This window comes from Lates calcarifer, linkage group LG3 (assembly GCF_001640805.2).
Source record: "Lates calcarifer isolate ASB-BC8 linkage group LG3, TLL_Latcal_v3, whole genome shotgun sequence".
NCBI lineage: Eukaryota > Metazoa > Chordata > Actinopteri > Centropomidae > Lates > Lates calcarifer.
The window spans coordinates 9,157,557-9,173,962 of NC_066835.1; the positions used below are offsets into that span (position 1 = coordinate 9,157,557).

The 16,406-nt window shown below is 38.7% G+C and overlaps 1 protein-coding gene across 2 annotated transcripts in view; it reads left to right on the forward strand.

Annotated features, from left to right (window-relative positions):
- The window catches only part of calcr (calcitonin receptor), a 51,821-nt gene that overhangs the window by 31,390 nt on the left and 4,025 nt on the right, over positions 1–16,406 (forward strand). The window contains exons 5-21 of one of the 2 annotated variants that reach the window (XM_018667707.2): positions 273–358; positions 486–645; positions 787–897; positions 1,025–1,137; positions 1,793–1,865; positions 2,030–2,140; positions 2,349–2,461; positions 2,766–2,931; positions 3,024–3,134; positions 3,360–3,472; positions 5,888–5,979; positions 8,589–8,715; positions 13,213–13,366; positions 14,228–14,288; positions 14,467–14,533; positions 14,699–14,917; positions 15,611–15,652. In XM_018667707.2, coding sequence (XP_018523223.1) covers positions 273–358; positions 486–645; positions 787–897; positions 1,025–1,137; positions 1,793–1,865; positions 2,030–2,140; positions 2,349–2,461; positions 2,766–2,931; positions 3,024–3,134; positions 3,360–3,472; positions 5,888–5,979; positions 8,589–8,715; positions 13,213–13,366; positions 14,228–14,288; positions 14,467–14,533; positions 14,699–14,917; positions 15,611–15,652 — 1,919 coding nt within the window. The remainder of the gene's footprint in view (positions 1–272; positions 359–485; positions 646–786; positions 898–1,024; positions 1,138–1,792; positions 1,866–2,029; positions 2,141–2,348; positions 2,462–2,765; positions 2,932–3,023; positions 3,135–3,359; positions 3,473–5,887; positions 5,980–8,588; positions 8,716–13,212; positions 13,367–14,227; positions 14,289–14,466; positions 14,534–14,698; positions 14,918–15,610; positions 15,653–16,406) is intronic. The other variant, XM_051066143.1, reaches the window with a different exon arrangement.

The window sequence follows — 16,406 nt, forward strand, 5'->3', positions numbered from 1 at the left end:
GTGTGCCAAGTTAAATTAATCATAGTTGTACTGTTTCAGGGTCTGATTCAGGGTCAAATTTATGGGTTTGGATGATGCCAACATACTACTGCTGAAAAACAAAGACATAGCCAAAGAATATAGAGATTCTCCACTGGACGTGAACCCCAAACAGAAGCAATAATGTGCCTATAACTAATCCGATACAGTATATGGAGCTCTCAGGATAATCATTGATGGATTATGCTGTTGTTAAGCTGCCAGTAAGTCAGTACATGTTTTTTCCTTTACAGAAAAAGTGACCAAATATTGTGACGAATTGGGTAACTGGATTGAGACTGGCTCCACCTGTCAGCCAGCTTCAAAGGACAAATTAGAGGTATTTGGACATTGACATTGGTATCTGGATACTGGTTTCCCTGTGAGTAATGGAAGAATGAGACAAAGCTTGCCTCAGTTTCTTTGAACACTAATTTTACATTCAATATATATTTTTTTTTTCTCAGAAGGAAGTCCCCCATTTTTTATGGGATGCTGAAAGAGAGGTGACCACGGAGGCCACTGGGGTTAACACAGAAGAACGCAGTGTTGTGGAAAAAAAGATCCTCAAGAATGAAAAGAAATGCTTAGAGAAAATGAAACAAGATCCACCTTATCATAAATCAGGTACTGATACTGTTGACTGGAACCCGGTATGCTAATGTGATCTACCAACAATCAATGTCATTTCCACATAAGTTTGGACAAATTTATGAACAACAGGCCTGAAACATTTCTTTGTGTTTTGTGTTTTTGTTGATGCTGTAGGTCTGTACTGCAGCCGTAACTGGGATGGCTGGCTGTGCTGGGACGATACTCCAGCGGGAACCTATGCCTCCCAAAACTGCCCTGATTATTTTGTTGACTTGGACCCCACAGGTGAGGAGTGAGACTTCACTGTTTTTGTTGGTCATATCTTTTTACCCTCTCATGATGAAGTCACCTCTAATCCTCTACTGACAGTATTTAAAGAAGTGGGACTTAGTCATATAATTATTCTTTTCAGAAAAGGCAACTAAATACTGCGGAGAGGATGGGCAATGGTTTCACAATCCAGAGAGCAATAGGATTTGGACCAACTATACACTCTGTACAACATCCCATGAGAAGAGACTGAGGGTAAAGTACTTTTGATCTAATAAACCATCTGTCATAGATTTATTGTACACATTTTGCATACTGGTTCTTAGTAACTAGGTAGACCAATACTGCTGGGACTTCCTGGAAGTTTGGCACATGTGGTCCCACTCACAGTTAACAAGCAATTCAAATGTAATATGTATTTTACTTTCTACTCTTTTTACTACCTTTTTACTACTCAGACCTCAAACCATATACAGTACAACTGCAGTATAAAATGATGACATTTACGTTTGGGTTGTTAGAAAACCAACTGTTGACTTTGAGCTGCTACAAAGGTATAACATAGTTTTACAATATTAATGTGTAGCAGTTCAGTCTGGACTGAAAGACAGTTACTTAAATAACTTAGGATTGCACACTGATTGAGGCATGTGGGGATGCAGGACAAAAATATTCATCCACCACTGGAGAGATCAGCAGTGCTCCCAGCTCTGCCATATAATCAGACTCCTTATTGTAGCACTAGCACCTCCCTCTGCTTGGTCTGTCCATACTTTTTTTCTCCGTCTGCACAACAAGTCTGAAAACAACTAAATCCACTTGGTTGAGTGAAAGATGTGCATTCGGAGTTGAGTCATTCTTTTATCTGTACAAAGTTTTAATATTGACACATCTGGGTTTTTTTTCACAGGAACTGAAAAGGCTTGAGAATGAATACAAATGCCTTCTGAAAATAAATCAAGATCCATCTCTAAACATATCAGGTACTGCTCCTGTATAGTGTCTATTGAGCCTTACTGTGTAACTTACTGTGCCAACGATTCTTATTTGGTATGTGACATCTCCATGATGAGAAGTTACATTCTGAATAAACAAGAGGCTCGTCATCATTTGTAATCAAGTTTTTGTGGCTTTACTGATGCTGTAGGTCTGTACTGCAGCCGTAACTGGGATGGCTGGCTGTGCTGGGATGATACTCCAGCAGGAACCTACGCCTCCCAAAACTGCCCTGATTATTCTTCAGATATGGACCCCACAGGTGAGCAGTGAGTTTGAAAAGTTATACTGTTATAAAGGTCTAGTGATAACTTGTTAAGCTCTCTGGTTAATTAACTTTTGATCTTATCATAACAATTAAGGATTAATTATTTACCAAATCTAATGTGTAAGGTTTATGGACACAGCTGCACAGATGTATAGATTTTATAACATATGCCATGTTTATCACATAATTGTTCCTTATATAGAAAAGGCTACTAAGTACTGTGGAGAGGATGGGCAGTGGTTCCGCCATCCAGAGAGGAACAAGACCTGGACTAACTATACACTGTGTGCTGTCAACACAAAGGAGAAGTTGAAGGTTATGTATTGTTTATGAAATAACTATTCATCAGAAAGATCATGAATGGAGGTTCTTGGTAACTAGGCTTAACAGTACTGATGGCTTTTCCTGAAAGTTCAAGACATGTGCCTCCCACTACTGTTGGAAGTAAATAGTCTGTATGTAGCTTCCACCTCTAAACCACCATTAACAGTGAAATTTCTTCATATATGCACCATACTTGTGTGTCATGCTTTTTTACCCATAGCCTCATTGCTAAATGTGTTATCCTGACTGAAAATGACTGTGTCTGTATGTGGGTGTGTGTGTCACTAAAATGAAGGCAGCCGCCCAGTTCTCAGGGGACACTGAGGTACAGCCCATCGATGAGGCCACGGTCAGCCCTCCGGTAAACCCCGAAGAGCATGAAATCGTGCGAAAGAAAATCCTTGACAGCCAGTACAGATGCTTTGAGAAAATGAATCGAGATCCACCTTATAACAAATCAGGTAGTGATAACATCAGCTCACTCACTTTTCAGTTACTGTGCTTCTCCTCTGTGAATGTTCAACTTTCTCTGTGACTTTATTCGTGTTAACAGGGCTGCACTGCAGTCGTAACTGGGATGGCTGGCTGTGCTGGGATGACACCCCGGGGGGAACCTACACCTCTCAAAACTGCCCCAATTATTTTGTGGACTTTGACCCCACAGGTGAGGAGTGAGTGAGTGGTGAGGAGACTCAAGAGTTTACGCACTCTCATAACCTCTCATGATAAATCCACCAATGATCTTCTGTTTTTAAAGAAGTTGGACCATAAAACATTAACTGCTTTGAGGTTGAATTATTCACTAAGGCTAATGGAACCACGAACTGTATGGATTTGAGGAAATTGTGGAAAAATGCACTATAAATATTTATTCCTTAATCACTTGCAGAAAAGGCCACTAAGTATTGTGGGGAGGATGGTCAATGGTTTCGCCACCCGGATACCAACAGGACTTGGTCCAACTACACGCTCTGCAACGAAAACACAAATGCGAAATTGAAGGTGATTTATTGAACACACAGTTGCTTGCTATTATAGATCTACTGCATGGTGGCCACAGTGTAATGGCTCAGCTTTTCAGTTTGTTGCTAGAGTGCTCTTGTATTTGCAGTTTGGGCAAATGGATGGAGAAATGTTTAAACTGGAAATATAGTTTTGACATAGTTGCCTATAAGTATTGTACTAGACACCATTATTATCAGAGTTCCACAGAAACATTTACATATGAAAAGTAACCAGTTGAAAAGTCCAAAGAGAAAACTGATATTTAATGATACACAACAATTTGCATGTGTTTACTTGGAGGAAAAGAGCTCTAAAATGTTTGGTTAGAGGTCAATGATTACATGTTTACAGCTATGATTTGTATTTTTAATCTCACAGGTGGCAAGGGCAGGTGAAACAGGACTTGTTTTCCAGTAATAGACTTTGCATACTTACATACTTTGCATAAAAAACCCATCACACTATGCCAAGTACTCTTTCCCTCAGGCTATGCAGCCATTAAAAAACACAACCCTGGACATAGTAGTGTCCCTACATCATCACATATTAATAAACTTCTTATCACCAACAGCACCAGGCTGCTGGACCAAGCCGCTAACAATGTTTCCCCACAGAGACCAGACTAGAACACCAAAGAGCTCATTCTAGTATTTTTCCAGAGTACATCAGAGATATCATCATGGACTATAAGAATTTCTTTTTAGCATTTTCTGAAATAACTTTTAACTTGATTAGTTAAATATATTCTAAATTGTTTAATTAATAATATCCACACTACAAAACATGGTAATATGATCATAATATTGACTTTATCTCATACAGCCATTTTGTTTTCTGTTACAGTTGTGTCACTCACTTTTTCTTTCACTTTACATTGATCAAGTAAATAACTTTGCACTTTTCAGTCGCAATGCAAAAGTATTGATTTATTTGTTATTATTGAGTTTTAACTGCACAAGTTGATGACAGTAATCGGTTGATTATGTTGAGATGCACGAGGACATGACGATGCACCAGGCCTAATCTTGTAAAGAGATTTTTTTTGCTGGTCATCAGCCAGCCCCTATCCAACCCTGTCTCCTAGAGATTACACTTATATACAGCTTACCCCAAGTACAAGTGTACATTTATTATTATTATTTATTTATTTTTTTTTAAAAAGGGGGGTGGGGTGGCTGCTAGCAACTCTACTCTGTTCTTCCATCTGGAACAAGGAAACTGGCCCTGCAACTTGTAAACAAAACTGCAAGACATTCCCTCTTGCTGTATCCAGTCATTGCACCAGGCAGTTGGAACAGCTGTTCTGGCAAACCTGGGTGAAAGACTAAAAGTCTGTCAGTCGATCGGAACCGAATGAGGGATCAGCTGCTGCATCTGTTGCCACAGAAACCTGATCTTTGCTGACTCAGCCTCCCAAACTTCAGGAAACCTCTGAGAACAAACTGCCTCAGCAGTATGATCCCAAGGAGAAATAAGGCTAAATAAATTGTTCCATGATTTTCTGATATGACTGAGCTCATGCCAACTTTTGCTCTTAATTCTTGATTTTATGAGCAAGGACCACACCATAAACTGGGGTGTGAAAACATTGGTGTAGTTTATAATACTGCAACCTGCTGCCACATTTCTCTAGATTTGTTGACCCTAAGTCTTTATAATCTCAATTTACTGTCACCAAAAGTACTTTATTATTATTAACAATATTTATTCATTCATTAATTCACCATTTGGCTATTCTAGCGTCAGTCTATTTCATTTTTCCTCTAATGAATGGTTATTTTGCTGTGTCAATCATCTATCACGTATCTGTTTGTATTACACAGTATGTACTCAATAAATCCCTTAAAGTAGTTGTGGTTTAGTTTTATTCCTGCAGGTTGAAATTATAACCCTTTTTTTAATAAAAGGTATTCACAAGGTTCAGATTGATGACTAATTGTCACACCATTTTTATGCATCATGGTGTTTATTGTCATTCTATTATCACATTTTATCTACCACCTTTGAAAAGAGAAACAGTGATGAGTCATTTTCTAACAAGATCCCTTAAAAAGCTGTTTCATAATTCAATGGATGGTTATAATAGGCATTTACTTTATGACCACCTCCAATTACCTCACATACAAATAATGGTTTAAATAATACAGTTAAATTGAAGTTGTCTGATTACATGTGTGGGTGCTACATTTTCTTGTTGTAAAGTTGGATCTAGTTGTATCATCATGTTACAGATTAAGAAATTGGAAGTGATGCTAAAACTACAAATATAAAGCCCAGCTGCAAAACCAACCAAGGTTTCTTATTCCCTGTTGACCGTTGTGTCCTCCTTAAAGTGAAAAATGTAACATCGATTTTTTCCCCCACTAGCAATGCTACACATGTTATCTCTATCCTGTTTGTGGTTTTTTGCAGTCAGCGTACATCCTGTTTTACATGGCAATTGTGGGTCATGCTTTATCCATAGCCTCCCTGCTTATCTCTCTGGCCATCTTCTTCTACTTCAGGTAATGGATTAAATGTGATGTATTCGTCCACCATATAAGATTTTAACAATATGAGACTGTAGCTGTAGTTGCAGTTGCTGCTTTGGTGATACTCATTGTGATGTAAAGTGAATATTCAGGATGGTTGAGCCATGATGAAATTGGATGATGCAGTTTGTCATACTGCAATGATGATTAAATGATTAATTGATGGTAGTTTGGCCCTTAAAGGCTCGATCATCTTCACTGACATCAGTGGATCTGACAGACACACAGATGGTGTTAAGCTTTCACTACACTCTCCTCCAGCCATTTCATTACTCATTGCAGGCAGTACTTTGTTCTCAGTCAGCAAATATTCACTCTGCCTCTGTCTACACAACCAGAGTAGGTTTTAGAGTTTGAAAATCTTGCCTCAGTGCCATGCAAAACATTCATTTTTTTGTGTATGTTGATGTTTCGGTCAAATGTGTTGATTGTTTAACAATCTAAATTTGTTCAAAGAACTCTGCAGGAGTAAACATGGCCACAATATTAAATTAACACTGAAGACGATAATAGAAAATTACTACCATCTTTACTGTCACATATTAATGCAAACTATTGACCTGAAAATGGTTCTGCTGCTTCACTGAGTGTAATTTATACACAACTTAACTGTTGCTAATTTCATGCCAATTTGGTTGTGCAGCGCATTTATTTCACGGCTATTTAGGATTCAAAACTGGAGAGCTGTGACGTCCATTGAATGCGTTGGTGCCTTGCTCTTATTGGAAACGTGTGCACCTGAGTGCGCTGCTCATTAAGGACGTTCATCCCAATGTACTGCTTAATCCCAGAGGGAAAAAGTGCACAATTAATTGAGATAGCCCTGCTGAAATTCAATTAGACAAGCATTCAAAATAACAAAGCGGATACAGGAAAGAGAAGTATAATATTCAGTTAATGTTTGTGGAATCTGGAAATGATGAAGCCTTGCTATGCAAAAGTCTGCACATTGTTAAACTTTATATCATTATATCAAGTTTATCTCTGGGAGGGAACTTAATCAGCATTGTTTTTAATGACACAATAAGGTTTAAAAACCTTACTATGGAGACAGGGCGGGTGGAAAAAATAACTTTATGATCTGTAACAATATTTGGATGAGTTTCTGAGTTGGCCTTGTAGCTCTTGGATGCCGCAGTTGTAAAATTTAATGTGTGAAGGGTGTTGACCTCCTAAATGCAGCTGTTATCCAGGGCAGATCTTGTACAAGACCCTCAGTGTGCTGCAAAGTTTTATACACATTCATAAATCTAGTGGCCGCGTTTAGGGCAGGTGCATTAACGCAAAACCCCATGACCCACTGAGAGTCAAACTCTTAACCCAGCTATACAGCAATTCAGCAGGACATTCACAATTCATCAAGATCAAAGACCTAACAAATAAAGATCTCAATAAAGCATCAAAGTTATTGGCTAAGAAAATCTTTTATTTCTTTTTTCCTTTTAACCATAGCTTAGCATATTTATAGCCAGAACACTTAAAATATTGGCGGCTTAATGCTTCTTATAAGATCCAGATGTGAAACTTACAATGGTATGTGGTGGTGTACAGCTGCACTCTGTTATTTACGACTCTACATCAACACTGTCAAGATTCCCAGATAAAAATACTCCAGCTTGCCGTGGAAAAAACGGGAGTTGGTCAAACGGCCCCATCCAAAGACGTTTGGGCCGGTGACAGTATGAACGACGTTGCAATAAGGATTCGGCCTGTGTTTTGACATCTCCTTTTAGATAAAAACCTCTTGTATATAAGCATTCACCAGCTTCTGCAACTGCTTTTATGTCTGAGAGTGTATTTCTGTTGGAGGTAACCTCTGAATGAGTCAGTGAAAATGTGCACTTCTATATGTTGTTTTGTCCTGGCTTGAGGAAATTTAGCTCTCGCCCGGTTTTTCATTGCTCTCTTGGGGTTTTATGACTCAAAAAAAATAAAATTGGCCATGGACAGTCAGAGGATATAACTTCTTAAACTGTAGAAGACATGTTTATAGGAGGGTATATTCTGTAAAATATATTTGGTGCAAGGTTTCATTTAGCCTTAAACACTAACGCTGTTTAAGGCTAAATGAAACTGCAGTCTGTTTGATTGCTGCCCTGAAATTAAAACATTATTTAACCATTACCAACAATAAAGCTACTGAATGTGAATGAATTCTAATTCTAATAGCTGTTTTCACTTTGCCTGTCAAGCATTTCGTTGTGCTTGTAATTCTGAGTGGCCAGCCAAGCTAATGAGGAAGCACCCTTGGGATCCATCATGCATTATTTAACAGCACTTCCAGCATGTATAGTACAGCATTTAGAGGCAATCCAGCTCATTGAGTCCAGGGATTTCTTTTTACCAACCACAAAAATCTGTGTGAGATGAAAGATCAGAATTCATTTGATATTCTACAGACTGTAGCAATATCTGACAACCTCATTAAACTATTAGCCTGCCAGTCATGTGAGCTACTCTGTCGCTAAGTTTTATGTGTCAGAGGAGAGTTTATTCCAAATGTGTTTTTTTTAATTATTCATCATTGTGTCCTGACCACCAGTCACATTCTAAAATTAATCATGGCATCTCTATCCACACAGGAGTTTGAGCTGCCAAAGGATCACCCTCCATAAGAACCTCTTCTGCTCCTATGTGCTCAATTCTGCCCTCACCATCATCTACCTTGTGGGTGTGGTGAACAAACCTGAAGTGGTTAGCAAAAACCCGGTAAGTCTGTGGGCACTGCGGTGCTCTGAGCTAAATGCTAACATTAATATTCTGAAATGCTCAGAATGACAATGCTAATGTGCTGATGTTCAGCAGATACAGGCTGTGTCCAAAATCACTTGCTTGTTCGCACTACCAATACACTCAATAGTTTATTCATTAATGAGCAGCATATTGAGATTTTGGACTCTTAACTGGTCATTGTCATTTTGCATCATCACTGTCAACTGTACAGACATTCAACTGCAATTTTCTTATCTATAGAATATGGAGCATTGCATTGGGGGATTGTTAGCATCCCACAATGCAACAGGGACATCCCATTCCATAGATGTGTTTCCCAGTTAAGGATGTGTGTGCAGCACTGTGGTAGAAAGCAAATTTTCTCAATGTCCATTTCCACTATGTAGAAATAAAGTCACAGTTTCATTCTGTGTCAATACAGAATACAAATATTATTATTGATCAGCCACACAGGATGATTCAAAAGACACTCTGTACACATGTTTAGCTTTCTTCTCTGGAAAATAATATGTATTTCAATGTAAGAGATCACTGTCACTGATTCCCAAACTAAAACTCTTAAACCTTAAAACTGGGATTTATTCCTGCGGTTTCAGTCCTCATAAAAACTGACCACGTCGCTGAACAGCTAATTCTGCACTTTGAGCTGACAGGCAGGTTTCCTTCTTGAGACAATGAACATTTTCCACTCATTAATTTTGCAATCTGTGCAGTTTTAGACACAAAAACACATAAGATTACATAAGCTCTCAGTCATTTTGGGCTGTTTTCTGCCTCATGCCTGCGTGAACATCTCACTGATGATGTCGCTTGGAAACTCCTCTATTGCTGCTGCTGATGTAATTGTAAATAGTTTTTGGAGGTATTTAGTTATGACTCAACGAACTGAAGAGAAGAAATTCAAATTCAGATAAATTAGGCTAAAGGAAAAGTTACTGTATCACTAAAGGCATTACAATTAATTTCTGAATTTTACAGTTCAATATTTATCAAGATGTTTCAGTCTGAACCAAAGTGGTTGATCAACCAGCATTGTCATATGTTAGCATGGCTAAAAAAAAAAATGCTATTTAGTGTGGAAGAGGATTAGTTCCACTGTCTTGAAATGAGATACAAATGTATTCATAATTTATGCAAAACCAAATAAAAATGCAAGCAAGAAAAAACTCTGAAGAACTTTTTAAAATTCATTTGATATGTGCGGCCAAGGAATGCGAGGGAACTACATTTAAATAGAGCTGCTCTATATTTTAAATATTTAAAAGTTTGTAGAGACTTTTAAGTGTATCCTAATTAGTATTTCATCTTCCTGCCATGTCTTAGTAGCATTACACAGTTAACACAGTTTTTTTCTCTCTTCCACATTCTCCTGTTTTGGAGTCACTCTTTATGCCATATGTGAATTCTTGAAACCCAGAGGTCTGCTCAGGTAGAGATGATAAATCTGTCTTGTAGGAATGCCTTGCTATCAGAGCTGAACATAAATTCATGTGTTACTCTTCAAGAACCACTCCTTTTTGGAAATCAAAATAATGAAAGCCTGTTAACTCTTTGATTTGTTGCTAGTTTTTCCAACTCCATAAAAGGATCATATCTTCTTTGCTTAAATGTAGAACTGAATAAAACTGAACACATTCAGGCTCTTGGAGTGCAAGTTAATAAAAACTGAAAAAATATAGTCTACTTAAAAAAATTACTAAAAACATAAAAATCAAAAACATATTTTCCAATGTCTGAATGTGTGAAAGTTTGAGCTGAAGTGCCATAAAAAAGAGCAAAAACAGCCGATGGGATTTTAAAAATTGGCTCACATTTCACACAATCCCTTCAGTATCAGCCTGCTTTGAGCTGGAGCATCTCTGGCCCGACAAAGTACATAGACACATCCAGGAGACAGCAGAGGTTTGATTTTGATTCTGTGTCCTGCGGCTACTCCTTTTCATGTGTGCGCTCACTGAATATTTCTGGCTCATCCTGACTGCTGTCTTTATTCACATCCTGTCTCTAAACGTATCCAAGAAGCAGGCAGGAATGACAGCAATCATCATCAATGTGAGGAGATATATATTTGTGCAGTGGTTCCTTTTCAAAATCTTTCCTCATTGCCATTTGTTAAAAAGGTTTGTGTTGAATCTGTTATTTTCTGATGTAGGACTGTCTGGTTGTACTAATTCACTGAACCATGTCAAAATAACATTGGTCAACATGGCCCTGGTTGTCAAGAAGAAGCCAAAGAAAAAATCACAAGCACCACTGATTGGGATTCACGCATGTCTGTTGGAAAACATTTTGAAATTTACCGCTGCCAGAGTGAGACTTATAAGCCTGTTTTCTGCACTGGTGATTTAGGACTAGTGGATTGTGGTGGAGATTTGCTCTCACAGAGAAAACAAGCTCTTTTTTATTCTCTCTGGTGTGGTGATACAGAGTCTGGTTTGGCCTGCCAGCAGTGTGGAGGAGTGAATCCCCAAAGCTTATGTCAAACCAGGGAGGAGGCTGAAAACATGAGAAACATCTACATGATCTATAGCAGCTTGATTTGTAAACCAGAACATGGTCGGTAACTTTAGACAAACCTCAGTTAGCTGCAAAGCAACAGCTCTCAGTTGGTGTAAAGTAAGTGACCTGACCCTCTGCATACTGATACGAGTCCATGTCTGTTATAGTGGAGATTCCTCAAGTGGAAAGGGAAACGTAGGAAAGTGCGGGAGAGACATGTGGCTAAAAGTTTAGGACGTGAATGACTGTTGTGTGTTTTGAGCTAAGAGGACCCTTGAGAGCAGCATTTAATAGCAATGCCAGCATATCTGAATTATACTGTGGCTGCATGCTTGCTCTGTTAACACAGGACTGCAAACCAGAAACACTCTTCCCCAGTTGAGACTTGGTATATGGATATTTTAAAGCTAACCTGTCTTTGAACTCCACCAAGGATATTAAATATCCCAGGAACATAGATAGCACTGCCTTAAAAAAAAAAAAAAAAATCAGGTATGCTGAAATCAGTGATGACCATCAAACTTTTTCAAATAAGTCACAGAGGTGAATCGATAGCTATCATGACCACTAAATTAAGTGGCACTTTGGTAAATGGAATTAAGATTGTGATGATCCAGTGAATAGTACAGTAGGATTCTAGGATGTCTTTTCTGTTAAAGGAGAGACAAGCTCTGTGTGTTGAAAATGCTTAACTGTTTCAATTAGATTTCCAGTGACTGGAGGCTCAAAATTAATGAAAAGGGGTTGGGAAGTCATCTTAAGTAGGCTCTAACCTGAAGAAAGGCTTGTTTGAATAGGCCAAGTCTCATAAAAGATGGTATCATCAGCATAAAAATGGACACTGCAATGTACTGTTAAAAAAACCACACACTGTATCGAGAAGATAGCAGGGCAGGTCCCTGTGGGACACCTTCATCAACTGTACTTAGTTTGAAACCATAAGCAACAACAGGCTGAACTGATGATTGATGATCGATAATAATTTGAACCAGCTGTGTGCAGAATGATGAAAGCTAAGTGCTTTGCAGTATAATATTGAGCTTTCCGATTAGTTACCATAGACTAAGGAGAAACATCAGTGTTTTGCACAGTTGTCACAATTCGAAACATTAATAAATTAGTGGTTTGGTTTTACCACTTGCTGCCACCTTGGCCTTTATTGAAGCCAATTAGGGCACAGAAAAAGCAATCTGAGCTGGGAAAAGCAAACAGCAGACGCGATTGGCAGAGATGATGCGAACATGTTTCCTCAACTAAAAATGTGTCCCTAAATCGGCAGCAAGACACACACAAAAATATGATTATGTCTAACGTGACTAACTGCTAACTTTTGTGGAAAAGTTTTTAAGACTTTTTACGTAGACTTCAGTACAGTCAGGTTCATTGGAGCCATTGTCTGCCAGTCATTAGAGGAATTATAGCTTATGAAACATCCATAAATGTCTCGGTAATTACAGCATTAGTAGACTGAGGTTAGATAAGACTGACATAATAATATGCCATCAAAGTCATCTCTTTAAAGAAATTATAATTACGTCTCAATTTAAGCAACAGAATACATAATGAGACATGTTGTCATGTTGTTGCATTGGTGGTGGATGCATAAATAGAAAATTGTATAGCACTGTATGAGGTACTAATATGCACTTACAGAGCATGGCTTCTTTTTAAAAAAAACTTTTTCATGCAAAGTGAGACAAACACAATTAAAGAGCACTCCAAAATCATCATCTCCATCTCAGCTCACCTCTAGAGGGGGTAAATGAATAAACATCCTCCCAGTCTGGAAAGGATAATACTGGCTAATGATTTTGTGCCATGAGCACAGAAATATCTGCTTAGATCTTTTTCAGCTCCCGCTGAGACGATGTCGGGGGTGTTCAAATTGAATTGTCTTAATGGGTATCTTTTTAATATAAAAAGTCAAAAACAGGCAAAAACAAATAAACATTCTTGTTTTGGCTGTCTCTGCAGGTTGGCTGTAAGGTGTTGCACTTCTTCCACATGTACATGCTGGGCTGCAATTATTTCTGGATGCTCTGCGAAGGCATCTACCTGCACACACTCATCGTGGTAGCTGTGTTTGCAGAAGAGCAGCATCTGCACTGGTACTACCTCCTAGGCTGGGGTGAGTCATCTGCATTTCATCAAAACACTGTTAGCTTGTGTTTTCTTTTTCTTCCTATATGTGTATTGTATTCTATTGTGTAACTCTTTCTGTCCACACTGGACTCAATCACAGACTGAAAACTCAGCAAACAGTTCAACAAGATGGGACACAATCTAGCAGCCACAATTTACTCGTAACCACAGAGTCCTTGTACAGTATGTCAACCTGGACATGCTGACAGTTTTATTGGTCCCCCTGTCGCTTAGTGTGGCTCCTGTCCTGTTTTTCACCTTGTTCAAAACAGGAATAATGGGTGTAGTCTGTCAAACAAGTAGGCAATGAAACTAAATGGATGGTCATCATTAAAAATTGGATAACCTTGAGGCCTGTGCTTGTCATTTGTGTGTGTGTGTGTGTGTGAGTGAGTATGAAGTGCAGCCAGTTTGTCAGGTCCATCTGTGGCCGATATGCTGCAGGGCCCCAGTGGTGTCTGCAAATGAACTGTACATGGATTCACGATTTTATATCCAGCCCAAAAGAGCACTGCTTCTATTTTTTTTTTTTCTAATGGAAGTGGATTTTAAAATCAACACAATTGTTAAAGGAAATCGTCCATGTGGTGTTGTTGTTAGGATTGGAACAATAAAATTACAATAGGAAAGTTTGCAGAAATGAAAAAGTTGATCCACTGTGTTTCAGCCTTTCCAGGAGTAAATGCAGTGAAATTTACAAAGCAATCATTTATTTGATGAGGAAGTCTAAGACCAACAACACCACTGACCGAGCTAACCACACTTTTACTGTTGCATAAATGACAAATTAATTTCACTAAATTCACTCAAGACCTCAAATGGCCGCTGTCTTTTTCTCCTGTCCAAGGCTTTCCACTAGTCCCTGCATCTATCCACGCCGTGGCAAGGAAAAAGTATTTTGACGACAAGTGAGTAATGTTCCAGAAACTTCTGCAAATAAACAGGAGATGTTTATATATGTGCCTGGCTGTGTGTGGCAGTGAGTGAGAGTGTGCAGATCCGCACATGTGCATGTTTTTGTATGTGTGCGCGCACGTGTATTTTGGGCAGCAGACAGTGCTGACTGATATGTTTTTCCTCCTGTAGCTGTTGGATGAGTGTGGAAACCCATCTGCTCTACGCAGTTCATGGTCCTATAGTAGCAGCGCTTCTTGTAAGTCTGCTAATTCACTGTTTCAGCACAATATAAGACACAATATTATCGGTTTGTAATTTTGGTCAAAGTTTTAGTTCTTGAACACAAAAGAGTGGAACAAATGGCAATTATTTTTGTTTTTGTTCTTCTCATATCTTTTGTTCCTTCCTTTTCTTCCTTCAGGTGAACCTGTTCTTCTTACTAAATATCATAAGAGTGTTGGTGACCAAGTTGAGAGACACACACCGGGCGGAGTCCAACATGTACATGAAGGCAGTGAGAGCCACTCTGATCCTGGTGCCCCTGCTGGGAATACAGTTTGTCATTTTTCCCTGGAGGCCAGAGAACCGGCTGGCTGGGGAGGTCTACGAGTACATCATGCACATACTCATGCACTACCAGGTAGGTAGTGAGCTGACAGCCAGGCACGAAATTAATCAGAATTTCCATTAAAGTACCAGGTATGGGGCTCAGTTCAAAGGAAATTCAGCAGAGAATATCATAGGACTGGAAAGTGCAGCTTTTCTGCTGCCTCTGTGGGTTTGAAGCATATCCTGACCATTCCCAATAAACAAAATTATCTGTATGCACATGATTAATTGTAATATTTACATTACAGATCCAAACCCACAGTAAACATGAAAAAACTGATAAAAAGACAAAAAAAAAAAAAAAAAAAAAAAAAAATTCAAAAAATCAAAAATCTTGATCCTAGACCAGATTTGTCTGTTTCCTTGAGCCCTGTCAGACTGGGGATTTAGCTATTTGGCACGCTTTAAAGTTTCCACCCATAAAACCTTATTTTCTGCCTTGTGATTGTTGTGATTGATTGATGTGACTCACTGCTGAATAACCTTTAAAAGAACCAGTTAGGCACTCCATTAACTTTATTTAACTGCCATTTAGGCACTTAATTAAACAACAGGCAGGCAATCCTTGAAATTTCCAGGTAGGCAGTCCATTCAGATCATTCACTTTACTGACAATAATTTGCTCCACCAGAGATTCTCTCATTTCTGGTTTCTCTACTTTAAAAAAAATTAATTTAGTAAAAACTATGTTTTAAATTTTGTATACTTTTGTTTTTTCCCCAAGGGTTTACTGGTGGCAACGATATTCTGCTTCTTCAATGGAGAGGTAAGCACTGTTCATGTATTTACACATATTATCAGTGTGGCTCCCCTGCAGTGTGCTGCTGCTGTTTCAAAATGTCATGTGCAGTTAAAGGAACACTTTGACTTCTCCCTCTTTTGTCAAGATGTCAGATGAGATTAAACTGGCACCACTCCTGTGTCTGCATACAGCCAGCATAGCTCTATCCAATGGTGGAAACCTATCAGCATCTCCACATCTCATTCATTTATACCTTATTTGTTTAATTAGACAGGTTCATATGTCCATGCAGGAGAATTCTGTTACTTTTGGACAGAGCCATGCTGGCTGTTTCCGGTTTTTCCAGTCTTTATGGACACCTGGCTCTGGCTTCTATGTACATGTATATGAGCGTAATATCCCAGAATATCAGATTAGTATTGTATATTAGTATTGTAACCTGAAAAAGTTCCATTTTTGGTGGCAGGGGGGCAAAAATATCACTGTACTTTTGGTAGAGCAATTGCCCTTTCATAAAGGTCAACCTGCACATTATTCCGGGAGCTGTTCACTCATGGAGCAATAAAACTGCTCATTGCTTATGACATTAAGCATGAGCCATCAGACTCCCATCAGACAAAACATTTTCATATTTTGTTTTTCGGGTCAGGTCTCTGACATCTTACATCTGTACCTGATAGCAAATGAAGAAGTGACCCGCGAGTGTCAAACGCAGAGTTGTTCCTTGGCATTAAATAGTTTGAACTGTAACTTCACAGCGAAGGTGCATCTGTCATTA